Genomic DNA, 19589 nt, shown 5'->3' with positions numbered 1-19589 from the left:
GTCTCCTCCTGCTTTCCAATGTCTTTATCTTAGCTCCCTTGTTTTTAGTGAGTATCAGCATATCGCTGGATGATGCCTCTCTCCTTGGTTTTTATTCTCATCCTTCTAGACCCAAGGGCAGGTTTTCGTCTTCAAATTTTTTTGGTATGTGCTGGAAAAAAATATGTGATGGCAAAGGTGGTAGTTTGTACCTTCATTTTGGACATGCGACCCATACTGTGCTTGCAGAAAAAGTTTTATAAGACTTTTACTGAAAACAGCAGTCAGAGCCCAGAAACTACTTCACGCCTTCTACTATCCCAATATCCCAGTGATATTTCTCCAGTACTACAAATTCTTACTGTCAGCTACTTCCACGAAAGTATGACGGCTCCTGCTAGGGACCTGGGGGCCAGGGACATTAGGAGCATGCTTGGTATATTTTGACAACATTTCTTAAAATGTCTGTAATTAAAAAAAAAAATAATAATAATAATTTGAATTATAAGGTGTACCCCAGCTCATACACTTACTAGCTGTTTTCTAGAGCTGTGAAACTACTAGATGCCAAAGCCCCTTATGAAGGAGTTACAATTATCTCTACCTCCCTCTTTTAAAGGAATATAAAGGATGATCTACAAGAGAGAAACTAAGATGATGAAAAATGAAATTACTTGCTCAAGAGCACCCTGCAGGCCTGTGGTAGGGCAATAAACAGAACTCAAATCACAGCAAACATGCTGTAGTGTTCTACTCAACTCTGCCTCTCTCATTAGCCAGGACACATTTTTGTTTGGAACAGAAATAAAGATGGTACTCAAATCTAGGAGTCCACAGAACAAAATTTCTGTGTCAGTTTTGTTCTAGTCTGTACAGATAGAAATAAGAATTTTTAATTTTCCACCATTTTATGATTGTCAAAATTGTACTTTTTATAGTCACTGCCTTTATGCGTAGCACAGTTTGTGCTAATCAGCATTTTTTTGCAATAATATTAGAACAATTTGCTTTAACGTTGTAGAAAGAGGGTCCACTACAGATTGCCTCATTCCTCTGATTAATAGCTACATGAAACTAGTATAATATTAAGTTTCTGTTAAATCTATTATTATATTTTAGACTATCTCACAGGTAATTCAAAACCAGATCTGAGTCAGAGTTTCTCCTGTCTGCATTAGCAAGGCGTGAGATCAGAGTAGGTAACAGAAGTCTTCCAGGTGGAGGAGACCATCAGCAACCTCCAGAAGAGCAGAACAAGAAGCACAAACTGTTAATAGCCCCTACAAGTGCCTTTTCTTGGCCTCGAGATGAAATACTCCCCAGCGAGCCTCTCGTAGCCTTCAGTGCTCCTGAAGACACCATCATCAGTGTCTCACTGGCCTACAAACCTTGACAACCCTTTCCTGGGGTGTAAGGGGGTTTGGGTAAGAAGGTTTTTAGCAGTGCAAAATTTAGCCAAATGTTACTTTACAAAGTTGTTAGCTTTCTTTGCTGACAGTTGATATGGCAGAAGTTGGGGGCATTACTTGAAACAGCATTTCCCGCTGTACCTCTTATTCATAACAACAGTCAACATGAATTATTTACCTTTAAGCTCATTTTGTTTTCACTGACGTCTTATTCCTCCAGGAGACAGTGATTATTTTGGCTCAGAAATTCAGATGTAGGCCATCATTCCTTACCAGGGGTTTCTTGTAAAATTTCAGAGCAGGCTGTAGGACCAGATGTGTCATACTGCGGTCTCACAATTTGCATATCTCTGTAGGAACGCACTCGCTGTCTGCTTGAATCTTCTTCATTTCATCAGTTGCATCTGATCTGGGTCACCACAGAGTATTTTGAAGAAAGCCCAGGATGCCCAGTCTGCCTGTCTGGTCACATTTAATCATAAACGAGTGATTTTTCATTTCTTACCTGGTGCTGCAATCCAGATATACCATGACTGCCTGATGCGACTGACACTTCAGATGTTGTTCAGAAAGTGGTATTTCAAATGCTGACAATTTCAGATTGATGTAGTCTCAACGCTTAGTGGAAATTCAGCTGTGGAAGTGACAAAGGCATTAAAACCATAATTTTGATAATGAACACATCCTCATATGCACTGCAACCTATTTTGAGAGGTGTGATTTTTCCCCAAGTGATCTGCTCATCCTGTAGTTCCCATGAAATTGTATTCAAATCGATTAACAGAAGAGAGCAAAAAAATTAAATTTGGGTGGAGAAATCAGGCATTAACCTTTTGTAATAACACTTCCTCCACAAATCCTGACTAGCAGCATTTTCCCAATGATGTGCTGGTTTGTGCAATTCCTGCCCCAGTCTCACTCTGAACCTTGGATTTGCTTCTGTGTTACCTACTCAGTAGTGTCTGTTCAGCAGAGGGTTGTGATATGAAGCAGACCACAGAAACACTTTCTTGGCCATTTTTCTTTTGGTTGGATCAGTGCCCATGAGCAGCACTGCTCCCACAGCAGGAGGGGATGTTTGCCATAACACCAGAGTGGCACAAGCAGGAGGGCAGGAATATTCTGTAATGCAGTGCAATGGACCATCCTGATTTTAAAAACCATTTCAATAACTTCCTTATAAAAACTATATGGAAGAAAATCCATCGGGGCCACTACAGTATAGCCCCATGCATTGAAACTGGCTAGCGAGGAAGAGATTTTTGTCATCAGAATTGCACCTTCAGTTGAAATTTGCTATCTTATCTTTCTCACTATCATAGCTACCTATTCTTCTCATACTGTATACTTCCCAATTGGCCTTGTGTCCAGAAAATTATTTTTTTCACCCCAAACTCTGAACTCATTCACGTTTTAGGACACTATCTGAAGTCATTTGTCCATGTAGTTTTTTTTTTCCTTAATTTTCTTTCAGTCAAAAAGTTACTTAGTAATTTGAGAAAGTAGGCTGAGTTTTCTGCATCTGAATTTCATTTTGCACAGAGGATATAAAAACTGGCCTGTAAGCTTGCAGATTTATTGCCAATTTGTGTTTGTAAAATATTTTGACATCCTTGAATAAACACGTGCAGAAATGCAACGTAAAATAAATCAGGGATTGGACGGTGATTTTAAAATCTCAGGAGAACTGTATAAAGCTATGGCACAATAGTCATAAAGACTACTGAATAATAAAACACATCCTTCTATTCTTACAATCACCCAAAACCTCTTCGTTGGGCAGATAAAAACCAGGCAAACACCCATTTTTCCCCAAGATGAACGTTGCATATATAAAAAGAAAAAAGAACCTGTTACTTTTGAAATTTGTTTAAATGCTTTTTAGAATTTGTATTTTCTAAAAAAAATTAAGCTCAATTATGGAATGAAGTTTTCTTTGCCCACATGTATATCAGGATAATGTTAACACATTTTTGTTAAAAAAAAAAAAGAAAAGAAAAAAAATAATATATTGAGTCAGAAGATGTACATCCAGTTAAAAGTTTCACTTTTTAAATTATTGACTGGGTTTAAGAACAAGTGTTCTGTTATTATGGAGAGTGACCCTTCCTAATGAGCAGACAGGGAACTCTCTGTGGCAAAGGAAGGAGTACACAGAGAGAGGAAAGGAAGCCAAAAAGTGATGAAAATATTTCTCTCAGTCATGCACTTAGCTCTATTCCTGCTAAATCTACCTATTGCTTTGCTACCTTGTTCTCAACGGGGTGGGAATCTGAGTCATTACCTTGGCTGACGGCAAGTTCAACAGCTTGAAAATTATGAAGCCAAAGGCCATTTAAGCTATGAGGAGAAAATTTAAGGTAGAAATAACCCAACTAATGAAAAAAGGTTGTTAATACAAATCAGTCATACTACTGTGTTTTGCAGGTTTGTGGTTACAGAGGAAAACCCATGCCATGAGTACGCTAAGACAGCCACAGAGGGTAGGGGATGGCAGTTGTGTGCTGAGGAGAACACCTCTGCAGCCAGGCTTGGGGAGACAGTTTTGTTTCAGTGTAAAGAGGTGCACACTCTAATTCTGAATGCTCTGGTTCATGATGAGATCAAATTCAACATAGAAAAAGGAGATTAGATACGCTTTGGGTCATACAGTAGAATTTTCAGAAAAGGTAAAGAATGAAATATAAATAGGAACAGTTTAGCACCTCTTTAAAACTGTATCATTTTATGACACCACTGGCTAACTTCTGTGAATTTTTAGTTACATATTTACCTGTCACATCTTCCAAAATCATATTAACATACTCAATTTCTTTTGAAGGAAACAATTGCTTCTCAGCAGGCTTTCTTTGTGCATACCGAAACACTCAAGAAGAAAACAACACCACCAACTATTTCATGCAATCGAATTATATTTTTAGGACAATTAGTAGACAACAAGTGAGCAGGGACACCAGCAAACTGCTTCTGAGGATTTCAAGGGACCCTTTGATATAACTTAAGTGATTCAGCGCAGAGGAGCACATATGGAGCATGTCATGCATTGCCTTGACTGTAAGAAGAAGAAGGGAGCAGATGGTTTTCATCTTGGGTTTGGGAGTGAGGTTCGGTTAATCTTATCTCTGTTTTCCTCTACTAAAAGGGAAATGAGTGATTCTCTTTCTGATATGTTTCCAGCTCCTGAGAACTGTCTGGTCAGGGACTCTGAAGCAGACTATTCTCTGCTTGGGAATGATAGATGCCTCATTCACTTTATCATCCATGCACAAGATGTAAGCTAGAAGCAGTTAGTCACCTGTCATGCCTTTTCATATCTTCTCACGTCTTTGATTGGTGACCTGTCAAATGCCAGCTAGATTCAAAGATTTATTTTTAAACTCGGTTCCCCATGTTTAAGTGCATTATCAATTATCCAACATTTGAAGCGGAGACTTTGTTGTGACAGATCTGGACTTCTGTTCATACCAAGCAGAAGAATTTTACATTCCTTTAGCAATGAAGGCCTTTTAGCCACTTACTCTCCACTCTTAGGGGGGAAAAAAAAAAAAAGAAAAAAAACCCCACCCCCAAAAAACCCACCCTCAAACATTTAATATCATTAAGTTAATTAATTTCATCTATCATCCTCTTTGCTATACAAATTGGTATGGTTACAATATGAAAACCCAAAATCTGGCTTTTAAGCATACATTTTTATTTCTGCATATGAATGCTCAGTTCCTCACTGAGTCACAAAAAGTTTTCCAAATTATAAGATCCTATATATAGCTGATTGACTGCTGCATTAAAGATCTGCTTCTCTGCAAAAAAATATTCTCTACTTTTAAACAGATTACTACATGAATTTTAGGTACTAATGTTCACATATACACGTAACAACTGTCTACCTTTAAAAAAAATTTGTTTTAACATCGAATTACTGTGTAATTTATGTTCCTGATGAATGCTGGAAATCTCTTGGGTTCTGTACTTAAAAACATTAAAAGCATTTTCTCCCTTGAAATATGAATTAAACCCAAGACAATTTAATAAAAATATGTGCAAATACCTTGTGAAATGCCCAGTCATTCCTAGCTGAATAACTCATGATTTCCAAGTAAACTGAGAAAACTGCATGAAACAGAGTCTATGACAATTGACTTCCTTAACAAAATTTAAATAGCTTAGGTCTTGAAAAGTTACTAAATATTGTATTGTGACTACCAAGCAAATGCTCTTATATCCAGTAATAATCAACGCATTAGTATATAATACTGTAATTTAATCCATTGGACTTTCTTAAATCAGACAGACTTTCTATTCCTGGTCATGATACTGCTCAATGCCTGGTACCATTACAGCACTTCCTTTAAAGTTATGGGGGTTTTGTTCATTTTATTACTTTCTTTTTTTGTTTTGGTTGTTTGTTTAAATGTGCTTCTTTCTGAGAGTAAGCTAAGCTTTGTAAAGGCCATAATTTAAGCTCTTTAATTGATTAGGTCTTTGCCTATGAGCTAGAGACTTATCAATTTGTACGCTTTGTATATAGCATGTGTATAACACAGTATTTTTTTCTTGCAGCCTACCCACATTGGGTGGAGAAACTTAATGATACTCAATTAGACAGTGGAGATCAGCTCCGATGGGAATGTAAAGCTACTGGAAAGCCAAGGCCCACATATCGTTGGCTGAAAAATGGAGTTCCTCTCTGGGCACAGGTACATTAGACGAGGAGTCACCAGTATGTTGCATGTTTCTCCTTTTGTTCAGATAAAGTCAAAGAAAGTACTGAAAAGAACTTCAGAAATTAATGTTTTCTGGATTAGTTTGTTAAGTGTTAGTATACAGACACATTTTCTATGCATGTCCCCTCTGAACCATCTCAAGCAACATAAAATTACATTCATCAGTAATTCTCTGTAGTTCAAAAATATTTAGGAGACGGGACCTTCTGAACTGTGTCTGCAACAGCATCTGCCATTGTACCGTAATGTACATCTAAGCTTTCTCCAGGACATTGAATTTATTTTTCTTTTTTTTTTTTTTTTAGATAGTGGTATTATGACATTTGAATCTATTTTTTTTCTCTATAAAAATACGGTAACAACTCAGAGACGTGCTGCATTTGCTGAATCAGATTCCTTCACATTCCCCCAATGTTATGTTATGTTACCACATTTTGTTTGTACATAATCGTACTCTTCCAAATACTAGCAGACTAATGTATGAGGCACAATGACAATTATATTTTCATCAGTTTTCAACTCCATTAATTCTCTGCAAGTAACAGAACTCACCATCAAGACCATTAAAATGCTCCATGTAAGACTCCTAGAATGTAAAGTCCTTAAGTACAATCACCTAATATATTTTAGAATTAGATTTAGATAAAATTCTCTTCTGCTTAAAAGACTACCCATGGCATGGCCTGCCTTTTATTTCACTTTGTTCTGATTCTCTCACTGAATCATCAACATGTCAGCCCACATTGTGTGGGGTTTGTCTAGCATCTTTCAATTTCTATAGTCTCAAATTATTTAGGGCAAAAAAAAGTTTTGTAAATTTATTATTTCATGCATTTTTCCAGATTAAAATAAAGCTGTTCAATTCGGGGAGAAAATGTCTCCATTTGTAGATGAATTCACAGAATGGATTTATGAATATAAAAGATGTAATGTCTTTCTTTTCAGTGAATGTCACTTCTGTCTATGAACATCATCCAATTATGCAAACTATGAGAAAGGAAACATAAACACAGTTTACTTTTGAAGCTGTGAGGCATTGAAAATAAGGTTATATGCCTTTACTTTATCCATTTCTGCCTTTTTAGATGGAGCTATTAGTCCTGAAATTGAAGCAATTTAAATATCTGCACTTTTTTGTTTTCTGATTTTCCAAACCATTAGTTGCACCAGGCTCTGAAATTTCAAATTAAACTTCAGTTTAAACTGGGGGCTTACAACAGAGAGAACTTTTTTCACAGTCTCCTTTGCATTCCCAAACACTCTGTTCTTTATCAGTTTTTTGAATTAAACTAACAATTGTAATAATGAAACTTAGAGATGTTTTATAGCAGTTCAAATTGTTCATTGTACAGCTCCATGAAGTACATATTTCCATAAACAGCTATTAATGCCCCTTCTCTTCCAGCGGTGGTAATTGTTTTCTACTAGTGGACCTTTCAAATAAGAAATTTGCACTAATGATGAGGCAATTAGACCCTTTCACTCTTCCTCATGCAAGCAATCTTTTATATCTACTTTTATGAAAATAGTACCATGACTGAAACCAAATATTTACTAGAGATGTAAAAATCATCAGATATGTTACACCCAAAACTGACTTCTTGCCTCATTAAAGTTCTCAGGATGAACTACTTTTTAAAATTATGTAAGGGTAACAGTAGAAAAACAAGCAAACAGACAAAAACAAGCCTTGGAGATAGTGAACTTGCACTGAAAAATATTTACCTTTAAATATTTTTGGAGTTTTTTCTGCCCTCCCCCATCTCCGTTATTCTTGTCATTCCTTATATAACAAGAAAAATGTAAGCCCAAGGAAATTATTGCTCAGTTTTATTTTAGCTTAATAAAGTCTTTTGTCTCTTTGCCTTAAGCAAATAGTACGGCAAATTTCCAATGCCTGTTTGCTTTTATAGATTTATTTTTTTTTATTCCATTACAGAGCAGGATTGAGATGGTTAATGGTGTTCTGACGATCCACAGTGTGAACCTCTCAGATGCTGGAATGTATCAGTGCTTAGCAGAAAATAAGTATGGCACCATTTATGCCAGTGCTGAGCTGAAGATTTTAGGTGAGTATTATCAGAAAAGAACAGACTGTTCCTTTTTTTCCCTTTGATAATTACATTTGTTCTTGGACTGTTATGATAAGAAACAGCTTCTACCAGTCCACACTTAGCAGAGCAGATAAAAGTGGGTTCCTTTTTTCTTCCTGTTATTGATGTGCGAGTAGGTCCTTTGTTGCCCGATAGTGCATGGGTCCTTCTGTTAACTGAATATTTTTTTTTCATAAATTACTGACTCAGTTACATTTTGTGACATTTCTCATATAAGGCTATTTCAGTTCAAATACATGGAAAAATACTTGTTACTCCTTTACAAATACATGCAGGAGAAGAAACTTAGAGAAAGTAAATATATTTTGGTCTCTGTTAAAATTAAATTATTATTCCTACTAAGGCCATTAGTCAAAGGTAATTAAGCATGATCTTAGTTTTAAAGGTGTAAAAATTTCCTGTGAAGTCACCAGAACTGACCAAATACTGGAAATTACATACATGAACTACTATCATCCCGTAGTAAAGCAAATACACTACATAGTGTTATCTGGAAATATAATAAAAACATCATATTCAAAAGTTAAAGTGGGGAGTTAATGAAGAAAAACTTGAAGCATGTCTGTCTTTGGTTCTTTCTTTCTTTGGTTCTTCTGAAGAATAACCTATCTAGTATATTTCTACTATTTCCTAGCTGGCCAACATTAGAATTTCCCTGATAACTCTTCAAAATATTTCCGTCCAGCCATAAATTAAAACCCACAGTCAGTGGTTACTCTCTTTCCATCACTTTCCTTTGTCATTTGTGATTCAGTCAGCAAAAAGATCCCTGTTGGTGAAAATGTTCTCTTGCTCTGTTTTTTTATATCTATTATAAAATAGGTATATCTATTATAAAATAGGTATATCTACTATATCGGGTAGTTGTACAGTTTCTTTGATGTTCTCTAATATTGGAAATGGCCATTATATGTTGCTGCAGTAAAATCAGCCTTACATTTTGTCATTTGTGAAATTGTACCCCTGTTAAATTTTAACCATAATGTTGCATTAAAGAAGCAGTTGTGTTTAATTTTCTGGATTATTAAAGGGAAAAGAACTGAATAAATTGTCCATATAAGTATCTCTGGTATGAAAATTACCCAAAATAATGGTAGGAAATTCCTCCATATTTGAGGCAATGGAGTGTAATATGTTTCTATATGTGTAGCTGAGATTGTTGGGGGGGGGGGGGTGTCTTTGCTTTTGCAAAGTGAGTTTAAGAAAAACACAAACAAATGAGATTACATGAGAACAACTGTCCTCTGTCCTTTCTTGGTGCGAAATTACAGCAATTAGTGTCATTTTGTGATATATTTATTACCTTAGCTGATGTATTTTAATCCATGGGACTTCTTGAAAAGTGAAATACTAAGCACAAGACATGGTTAAATATCTTATGTTAAGAAGTTCTTACTTTTCAGTTCCCAGTATTCAGACAAATATAAAAAGGGAAAGCAATTAAATTTCTCTAACAGTAATATTTTTTGTAAGAATTAACTCTAGAGAATGCATTTTGGATAGTTGTGGAATTTAAACGTCTTTTCATTTTGAACTAGTTCTAACAAGTTATCTATGAAATCTGAAAATTTTTGAAACAGTGTAGCTAAATCAACTGTAATATTTAATTTCTAAAGCTGTTGGATTTCACAAACAATCTTAGTTTCGTACGTTGACATGAAGGACAACTCACTAATTCATAATTGGATTAAGTTATAGACCTGCCACCTAGTATTGGCTGCTGATTCCAAATATTTTGTAAAATTCCATCTAATCTGATGTATAATTTTGAAGCCAAAAATGGAGATTCTATCCCCAAAACCAAATCTATTATTCTAATCCTCTATTAGAGTGTAATGAAATGGGAAACTGTGATTGTTCTCTGTAGAGTTAACGTACTTCTTTTTAACAGCTTCAGCTCCTACTTTCCCACTAAATCAACTGAGGAAAACAATAATTGTTACCAAGGGCCAAGAAGTTGTCATTGAGTGCAAGCCACAAGCCTCTCCAAAGCCAACTATCACTTGGAAAAAAGGAGACAAAGCGTTAAGGGAGAGTAAGAGGTCAGAAACCTGTTTAGTAAACTAAATATTGTGTTTGCATGTTTGATTCTCTGATATGATATGAAAATATAGCAAGTGACAAGAACATGTATATGTTAGCATGGTTATGGCATAATTATTTTGTCAAGCTGATTTGTCTGACAGTAGTGACTTTATTTTGTTTCCACAATATTGAAATGAAAAATCTTTAAATGTTTTGGAGATGCAGGCAGATGAAAAGAAGTTACTATTTTGGGGTTTTTTTTCTCTATTTTCTGTTACTCATTTCAAAAATGTTTCAGTTACACTGTAGAGATACTATAAATTTAGTGTATGAGGACATTAAAAGCATAGAGGATGGAGTAGTCAGGACCACATAAAATATCAAATGTGCTTATTCATTTGAAATATTTTTAATAAGGCAGATTTGCAGCTTGATCACAATGGAAGTCTGTCTAAGAATAGTTTTAAAATGATCCAGAGAAGAAAAATACAATTCCATTATAAGATTTAATTATACAAGTAATTTCTGTACTCAGCAGCACATCTGTTTAACAGAATACGTTTGATTAAATAAGTTCCATCCAGCTCTGTACGTTAAACATAGTTTAAGCACTGCAGGTTAAATACCAGCTGTAATTGCACTTTACAAGATTGTGTGTCTGTACATTAGAATAGTTTTGCCACCCTGCACATGGTCTTTAAGTACACAGAGCAATTTTATCTTCTTTCTGGTAATGTATGTGAATGAACCACTTAAACGGGCTTGTATGGCATTAGTCAAAAAAAGAGAAAAGCAAGACCTTTTTGTTCATTTGTGCAATACTGATGAAAGCAGGAGAGCGCATCTCCCCTTGTTAGCTGCAAAAGCCATTTCATTCAGGTGAGGTTTATTTTCATCTCATGCCATTTGTTTTGTTCTGAGAAGGAAAAATGGGTAACTTTTCATGCCATATTGGCTTTTTGGGGGGCAGAGTGAAAAATATACATTTTACTAATGGTATGAGTTGTATAGTACATACTGACAAGATATGACAGAACAATATTACAAAGATGCTGATAATATCAAATATTCTGAGACTGATGCCTCTAACTGTTGTTCTGGTTTCATCTGGGATAAAGTTCATTTTCTTCCTACTAGCTGGTGTAGTGCTGTGTTTTGGATTTAGGATGAGAATAATGTTGATAACACACTGATGTTTTGGTTGTTGCTAAGCAGTGCTTACACTAAGTCAAGGACTTTTTAGCTTCCAACCGTAGCTGCTTTTAGCTTCCAACTTTTTAGCTGTCAACTGTATCCCGGGGTGCATCAAGCACGGCATTGCTAACCGGTCTAGGGAAGTGATTGTCCCACTCTACGCTGCGCTGGTGTGGCCTCACCTCGAGTACTGCGTGCAGTTTTGGGCAAAAAGGACGTACAACTATTGGAGAATGTCCAAAGGAGGGCAACAAAGATGGTGAAGGGTCTAGAGGGGAAGATGTATGAGGAGAGGCTGAAGTCCCTTCGTTTGTTCAGCCTAGAGAAGAGGAGACTGAGGGGAGACCTCATCATGGCCTACAGCTTCCTCACGAGGGGGAGCGAAGGGGCAGGTGCTGATCTCCTCCCTCTGGTGACCAGTGACAGAACCCGAGGGAACAGAATGAAGCTGCGATGGGGGAGGTTTAGGTTGGATATTAGGAAAAGGTTCTTCACTGAGAGGGTGGTCGGGCACTGGAACAGGCTCCCCAGGGAAGTGGTCACAGCACCGAGCTTGACTGAGTTCAAGAAGTGTCTGGATAACGCTCTCAGTCATATGCTCTGATTCGGCTGGTCCTGTGTGGAGCCAGGAGTTGGACTCGATGATCCTTATGGGTCCCTTCCAACTCAGGATATCCTATGATCCCATGATCCTATGATTCTCATACTGCCAGCGAAGAAGGCTGGGGGTGCACAAGAAGCTGGGAGGGGACACAGCTGGGACAGCTGACCCAAACTGGCCAAAGGGATATTCCATACCATGTGATGTCATGCTCAGTATATAAACTAGGAGGTAGTCAGCTGGGGGGGCTGCTGCTAAGGAGCTGGCTGGGCATCGGTTGGCGGATGGCGAGCAATTGCATTGTGCATCACCTCTTTTGTATATTCTTTTATCATGATGAAGATGATGATGATGATTATTTTTTTTTCCCCTTCCTTTTCTGTTCTACTAAACTGTCTTTATCTCAACCCACGAATTTTACTTTTTTTTTTCCAATTCTCTCCCCCATCCTATTGAGAGGGGAGGATGAGTGAACAACTGTGTGGTGTTTAGCTGCTGGCCAGGTTAAATCACAACTGTTTTCACTACATGACCTTTTCCTCTCATTTCCACAAAACTCCCTATGATTTCTCTGATCACCACATGTAAATCACATTTTAATCCAAGACCAGTAAAGCATTTTGGTAATTACTTGATGTCTGTCCAAACATAGTCTAACTCTGAAGTTAAAATCTCATAAAAATAAGATCTGGAGCTACATTTTTGGTATTTGCAGCTTTTGATACTTGCTTATTTTGACAGAGGCTAAAACAGGAAATGATGAAACATGGAGGATAAAAAGCTGGTTGAACTATTTCAAATCTTTGAAGGACTTGGGTTGTGTTTAACTTAATTTTCAGTCAGCTGTTCACGGAACATTTTGTGTCATTCAGAGCAGTTCCCCTGCATCTGCTCTTTCTAGGGGGGTGGGGGTGAGGGGAATATTGGTTTCAAGGGAACTCAGTTTTGCCTCTATATGCAGTATCTTTAAACAACAATAATAGAGTCTGTTTGAAGGGGATATGAGGAAGGATATCGTGATTTTGGGAAAGGAAGTGTAAATCAATGGAGGTAGTATGTATGTTTCCATGTTTTGGGCACTCTGAGAACGAAACATTGGAAGGGAACTGTGTAAACCATTTTAAAAAAGGAATAATCTGACATATTTTGATGAGCACATCTATATACTTTAAAAATGGGCTTTCTTCATAGACTGCTGATAAAAATCCCAGCCAAAACAGTTAGGAACTGTCATGTGATGAGCTTGTATAGAATGTTAAACTATCAAAGATTTAAAAAAACATAAAATCATTCTGATTAAATAATAAGGAAGGGCAAGGATAAAACAGCAGAATATATTTTTTCTTTTCTGCCACAGCTTATTCCTCTTCTACAGAGTGCTTGTACCAAGTGCATGTTGTGTTTCATTTTTACCAAGTCTGCCATCCCAGAAAAGGAATTTGTTCCATTTAGCCACATCTGTTACAAAAGTCTGAATACAAGAGACCTTCCCCTCAATGGAGAAGAAATTCCACTTGACTAGTGGGTCTTCTATCATCTAGTCCACCTCTTCCAAGCTGTGTTGCCTCCTTAGGTGTTCCTCCATACAGCCAAAAGATGGTTGACAGAAATACCTCAAGTGACATTTCAGTTTGTAACTGAGCAGAAGACTGAGCGTATTTCTGAGGGACTTGTGACTGGGTGCAGTTCTCACTGCAGCCAGACCTTGACTCTAGCTCCTGGAATTTAATGCAGTCTGAAAGCCTCAAGTGTTTCACATTCATCCAAAAGACTAAAGCCTTTGGCAACATAACTGTGGAAACGATTTTCATGAGCTCCATCTCTTGGTCTGTTTTTACCTTTGAACAAATTATCCAACTCAAGGTCTTCATATTCACAGTCTATCTATGCTAGGTTTGCTCTCCTTTGTGAGCAATCATTATTCTGAGCATTCAGATCATTTCATGCCACTTGGAAAGCCATTATATTATATTACAACAGCTCTTTTGAATTGGGTTATGGATGAGTGGCCAGTCTATAAGATAGAGCAAAAAAAGTAGGATATTCACAATTATTTACTGACAAAAAGTATCATTCTGATTTACAATTTCATAAATGTTTTAAACTTGATAAAATTACTCCTATAGAAACACACTTATTTAACAAAAAATCCAAAGTATTCACAAACCATTCTATTAACCAGATATAAAGATCAAGACCTGCTGCAAAAGCCATATTTTCATGAAATAAAATATATGGTATTGGGGATCTATTATGCAGAAATGAAAATTTCCAAAGAACAAAGCACAGTCTGTGAAGCTTACTGATATAGGACATATCACATCAGCATTTGAAAGCAACTACATACAAAATATATATAATATACATATTGGATTTATCTCATATGTCATTATCTCAGTGAGTTATTAATACATTCAAACAAACATGAGTTCATCAGCATTTTCACCTAAAATTTAAGAGGACGGGGGAAACAAGCTATTGTTACACTTCTCTTGAAATTGGAACACACCTGAGCACAACAGCAATGGGAGTTGTGTAGGAAGACAAACATATTTAAGCTGTATATTTTCATTAGTCACCCGACAATAATTAAAATTGTTCACTATCTTTACTAACCACTTGTCTCTGAACAAGTCTCATAGGACTCTGCTATGGTCTCATCAGCTGACAGATGACTGTGTGTCATTTATGGCAGTCTGTGATAATGTGTACTCTGGTTTTTGATTTGAACACTGAGCTTTTTAGTCCATAACAATTTTGTAAAGAACTTTTCAATCTTTTAGTTCATAAATAGCTTTGGTTTTACAGAAAAGTGGGATCCAAGTCTGAAAAAATAAGTTTATTCTTTGATTTGCAATAAAAAGTCTGATTGGAACTTTGACTTACGTTCTAAATAGGAAGAGTTGGGTTCTCGTGCAAGAGTACAGTGATTAACAAATATTTTTTGAAGTTTCTGAAATATTCCAATCAGATACTTCCTAATATGTAATGAAACCCTCATTTACTATTTTAGCATCAGCTTCTAAACAAGACTTAGACCCAGACTCTTCAGATCAGAAAGCCAGTCAGGACCATTTCTAGTTAAACATTTTTTTAAACTTATGTATAAAGCTAAAAGAAGACAACGAAAATTATATTTTATAACATTATTTTATGTAGAGAACAAACTTTATAAAATACAGTAGGATCGACTAGAATCTGCTGTTAGTTACATCAATATAAAACATGAGTAATACTAATAAAGTCAATGATTAAATTCTGGACAAACATTTTTTATAAATTCTTTCAGTTCCTGTGTTGATGCTTCTGTAAATTGCAGGTATTTTCTAATGATTTACTCCCGCACAAATTTTCGTGAGCCATTACTCCATGAACTATAATTTCTGTTTCATCACGTTCTTAAGGTCACCTACCTTTCTTGTCTAGATTGCCTTGTAGTAGTGACTACAGCTGTTTAAACAGATATGCTTGAGGAGTCATAGGTATTAAAAAGCGTTATAAGTCTTTGTTCATCTGTTTTTGTTCTTTCTCCTATAAAGAAAATATTCTTCTCATTAAAATGATATTGAATTTTCACTCTAGCTCATTATTTCCATTACATGTCCATTAATTATAGTTAAAATAATATCACTCAAAAGCACTCTAGCAGTGCAAAGAGCTCTATTCAGTCTCTAATTTTTCTTCTCCAGACCACTAAGAAATAAAAAAAGCGCAATTTAATCAACAAATACGTAACTGAGAAAGCAGGATTTTTATAGTGCCAATTTTGTGTTGTTTTATTTTGCTTTTGTTCCTTTTCCTTTTGAAGCTTCTTAAATAATAATGCTTATTTTATCAGTTTCTTGTATATCTCAATTTCTGTGCAGATTAATATTTAATCTTAAAATATCTAAGTACAATGATGTTTAAACTTATACGTATACATTGGTATTATAGTTCTGCATTTATTGACTCCTCCCTTTCCATACGACAGAGTCTAATTTTTCTCCTTCACATGACAGAACAGGCTTTGCAGAAAAATATTAACAGCCTCTGAAGGTCAGATTCACAATAGATCACCATGAGCAGAACAGCAGTGCCAGTCTCTCAGTGGCAATTGTATAATTGCTCATATTCATCCACCTCGGTCCAAGGTTAACTTTGCCTAAGGACCTAAATATAGTAAGCATTTCTGTGAGGAAAATAAATTATAATATTACTTCAATTCAGCCACTTTTCGTATGGAGCAATTAGTTTCCTGCATTCCACTTCTATGTGCAGGAGTTCTGGAGATAAGGTGAAGAAAACTTTTGGCAGATAAAGCAGCAGAGGGAATTTTAGATAGCTTGATGCAATAACCTGACCTGGGTTTGGCCAGGACACAAACTTCAACGTCCCTATTCCTACAGTAGACACCATGGGGATTTTTATTGTTTGCAAGAGGGTAAAACCTTTTTATCCCATTTTCTCTGAATGATATCAAGGACTCACAGAACAGCTGAGAGTGGCAGGGACCTCTGGATATCACCTGGTCCAACCCCCCTGATCACAGCAGGGTCAGCTAGAACAGGTTGCTCAAGGTCATGTCCAGTCAGGTTTTGAGTATCTCCAAGGATGGAGACACTGCACACTTTCTGTGACATTTATTCCTCTTCCAGCTAATCACCCCTGCAGTAAAAAAGATATTCTTATGTTTAAATGGAATTAATGTCTAAATGGAGTTGCCTGTATTTCAGTTTGCGCCCATGGCCTCTTGTCCTGGCACTGGCACCACTGAGAAGAGTCTGGCTCTGTCTGCTTACTCCCTCCCATCAGCGTGTGTATCAGCTGATCAGTGTGTTGATCAGCTGGGGGGCTCTGATCTATGATAAATATGGCCATATACTGAATTAATGTCAATGCTTCTTCCATGACACATGAAATTCTCCATTCAGATCTGCCCCAAACCTGCTTGACCAGCAAAATTTATAAAATGGAGATGCCACTTACTCATACAAAACTTGCCCACTGTGTATTGCTATGTAGCAAAGTTACTGTCTGCTTTACGTATTCTTCATTTATTGCATGCCTCACCTGAGGTCATTGGGACTGATTTGCAGCCATAGAGAAGCATGCAGAAGCTGTACACTGAGCAACGAATTACTGGATATTAATAGCAAGTGCTCTGACAGTCTTTAAATATCAGAAATAAAATTAGTGGATACTGATAATAGGGTGACATGAATATTTGTGAAGCTATCAGGCATTAAAAACATGGAGGAATATTAATGAGGAAATTCTGTCTTCATAGTCATATGGATATAAAATTTCAAGCCACATGCTGACCTATGAAGAACAGGAAAACACTAAACAGTACCCACTGAGAATCGTCTATAGGTACTAAATGAAGAATAAATCCACTGGAAGGGACAAAGTGTTCAAGCTGTGTATGACGTAATACACAAGGGAGTGAAGTGAGGCTGCTGAAACTTTGTCTTTACCTAAGTTTGCATCATTTTGTGTTTTTTCAGTTATGTTTCTCTAACATTCAGCAGCTGCGAAAGAAGTCAGAGAAGAGAAAGAGAAGATCTCATATGGGGACATTAAATTCCAAATACTAATATAGGATTGCTATGGTGTTGCTAGACAGAGACACAGGGAAGCCTGAAACTATTGCCTTTTACCTACCTTCAGGTTAATACTGAAATCTTTGAACCACAGAAGTAGTTGTCCTGCATGCCTAGATATTTCATCTGTCACGCTTTGCTATGCAATTAGTCGAAACACATAGAGCACTTAAATCTAAAAATATCATCATTCAAAAACTGAGAAATGGACATGGTTTTATATTCTTCTGGTCTCTCAGACTCCTTCATTTTCAGTTTTGACAGGTTCTTATTACAGTTTTACTCTTCACTCTACTATATTTAAGGATCTGTCAGTGTTTCCATTGTAAGTTCCTACTTTAATGGCTTTATAGTTCAATTGCTATGAAGAAAAAAATCAAAGGACAAAAGAAAAAGAAGGGTGTTTCAGAGCAGAAACAAGAAGTATTTGAGTTTGCAGGTGAAATTTGTATTCAATTTCATAAAGTGCTTTGGTTACTACATGTTGTGTTATGTTTCTAAATATGAACATGTATTTGCGTGTAACAGAGGTATATATTATATGCTTTCTTCATAGTCATGGTGGTAGCTTTCCCAAAGAATTTGTTCCATCTAACTATGGTATGTAACATTTGTTTAAACTGAAAACTGTGCACTGTGAAGGCAAAAGAAAGTACCGATGTAAAATGGATGGAAAATTACACTGAACTGTAATTTTCAGTTTCTCTATTGGTTCCTAAGTTGCACCAGGCTCTACTTGTATCTGGCACCAGCTTTTCTGCATCTGTGTGCTCAGCCACACAGCCAGCACAGTAGCTCAGGCTACTACCCTTCCACTTTTTGGTGAAAACGTCACATTTTTTTTTTCCTGGTAATAAAGATCTTCAGAATTCATCCAACTATAGGAGCAGATTATTAAGTAGTCTGAAGATTTTACTTTCTGTCCTGAGTTAACTATCCAAAGAAAATGGCCACTCATGAGTTTCAATTAGTTTAACAAATAGCCACAGGGTATCAAACGAATTCTGTGGTTATATTCAAGGAAACTGTTATCTATAAGATCCTAAATGACTTCTCTAAACTGAAAAGTTCCAGTCTTTCTTCCAGGAATGGTATTCAGGACAATACTTTCTATTATTTCTCCTTAATACAGTACTTCATATACTGCATTACAGCTATTTAGGCACTCATTGACTCTTTTTAGGGAAATAATGCTTGATTCTAATACAGAAGTGTATGTTTAGGTAACAGTGCATTGAAGTATACATTATTTTAGAAAAACATTCTCTTCTTCACTTGTTGGGTTGATGTTTGAAGAAGTGTTCCACCATATCTTACCAATTTTCAATTCAACTAGGATTTAATTATGTAAAAACAGATATTCTGTTCCCTACAATAAGCCTCCTGGCCTCCAGCTGCTTTGTCAGGAGAGTGCAAGTCTCGTAACTACTCTATAGCATCCATCAAGCACATTGATGTTTTGGACCTCTTCACGTCTCTAGAGACTAGACACTAATACTTAGGGAGCTGAGTCCCACCCTGTATGACCTTGCTTTTTGGTATTTCTATACAATTGCATTTCTTGATTTTTTTTTTCCCCCCAGTTACTGAAATGTAAGTATCCCATATATATATCCCATAGCCCTACCTAAAAGAAAAAGCTGAAGAGCTCAACATTTTTAAGTTGCTAATAACCACAAGATATTTGATATCTTGTATATGCCTTGAATATCTGCTTATATAACTTAATTAATTATCAGTTAAGCAAACAGCTCATGAATTGTGATTCTAACTATGATTCATTTCTCTGCTGTTGTTATAACCGGCTGCCTGTTTATGCACCACACAGGCAGAATATGACAAGACATCAGTTGCCTAAAGGTTTTCTTTGCTTAAGGCTCTCCAGACTATGACTTTGAACATAATTTGTCCTTAATAGAAACTTCATCTAAAATTCTTGGGAATTTAAACACTTAACT

The 19589-nt window shown here is 36.4% G+C and overlaps 1 protein-coding gene across 5 annotated transcripts in view; it reads left to right on the top strand.

Moving 5' to 3' along the window:
* The window catches only part of CNTN5 (contactin 5), a 753708-nt gene that overhangs the window by 602400 nt on the left and 131719 nt on the right, over positions 1-19589 (top strand). For all 5 annotated transcript variants that reach the window (XM_054805742.1, XM_054805482.1, XM_054805387.1 and 2 more), the window contains 3 exons: positions 5949-6085; positions 8052-8181; positions 10118-10268. In XM_054805742.1, coding sequence (XP_054661717.1) covers positions 5949-6085; positions 8052-8181; positions 10118-10268 — 418 coding nt within the window. The remainder of the gene's footprint in view (positions 1-5948; positions 6086-8051; positions 8182-10117; positions 10269-19589) is intronic.

This window comes from Grus americana, chromosome 1, assembly GCF_028858705.1.
Source record: "Grus americana isolate bGruAme1 chromosome 1, bGruAme1.mat, whole genome shotgun sequence".
Taxonomy (NCBI): Eukaryota; Metazoa; Chordata; class Aves; order Gruiformes; family Gruidae; genus Grus; species Grus americana.
Note: the sequence above shows the minus strand (reverse complement) of the source record. Positions and strands in the feature narration are given on the sequence as shown.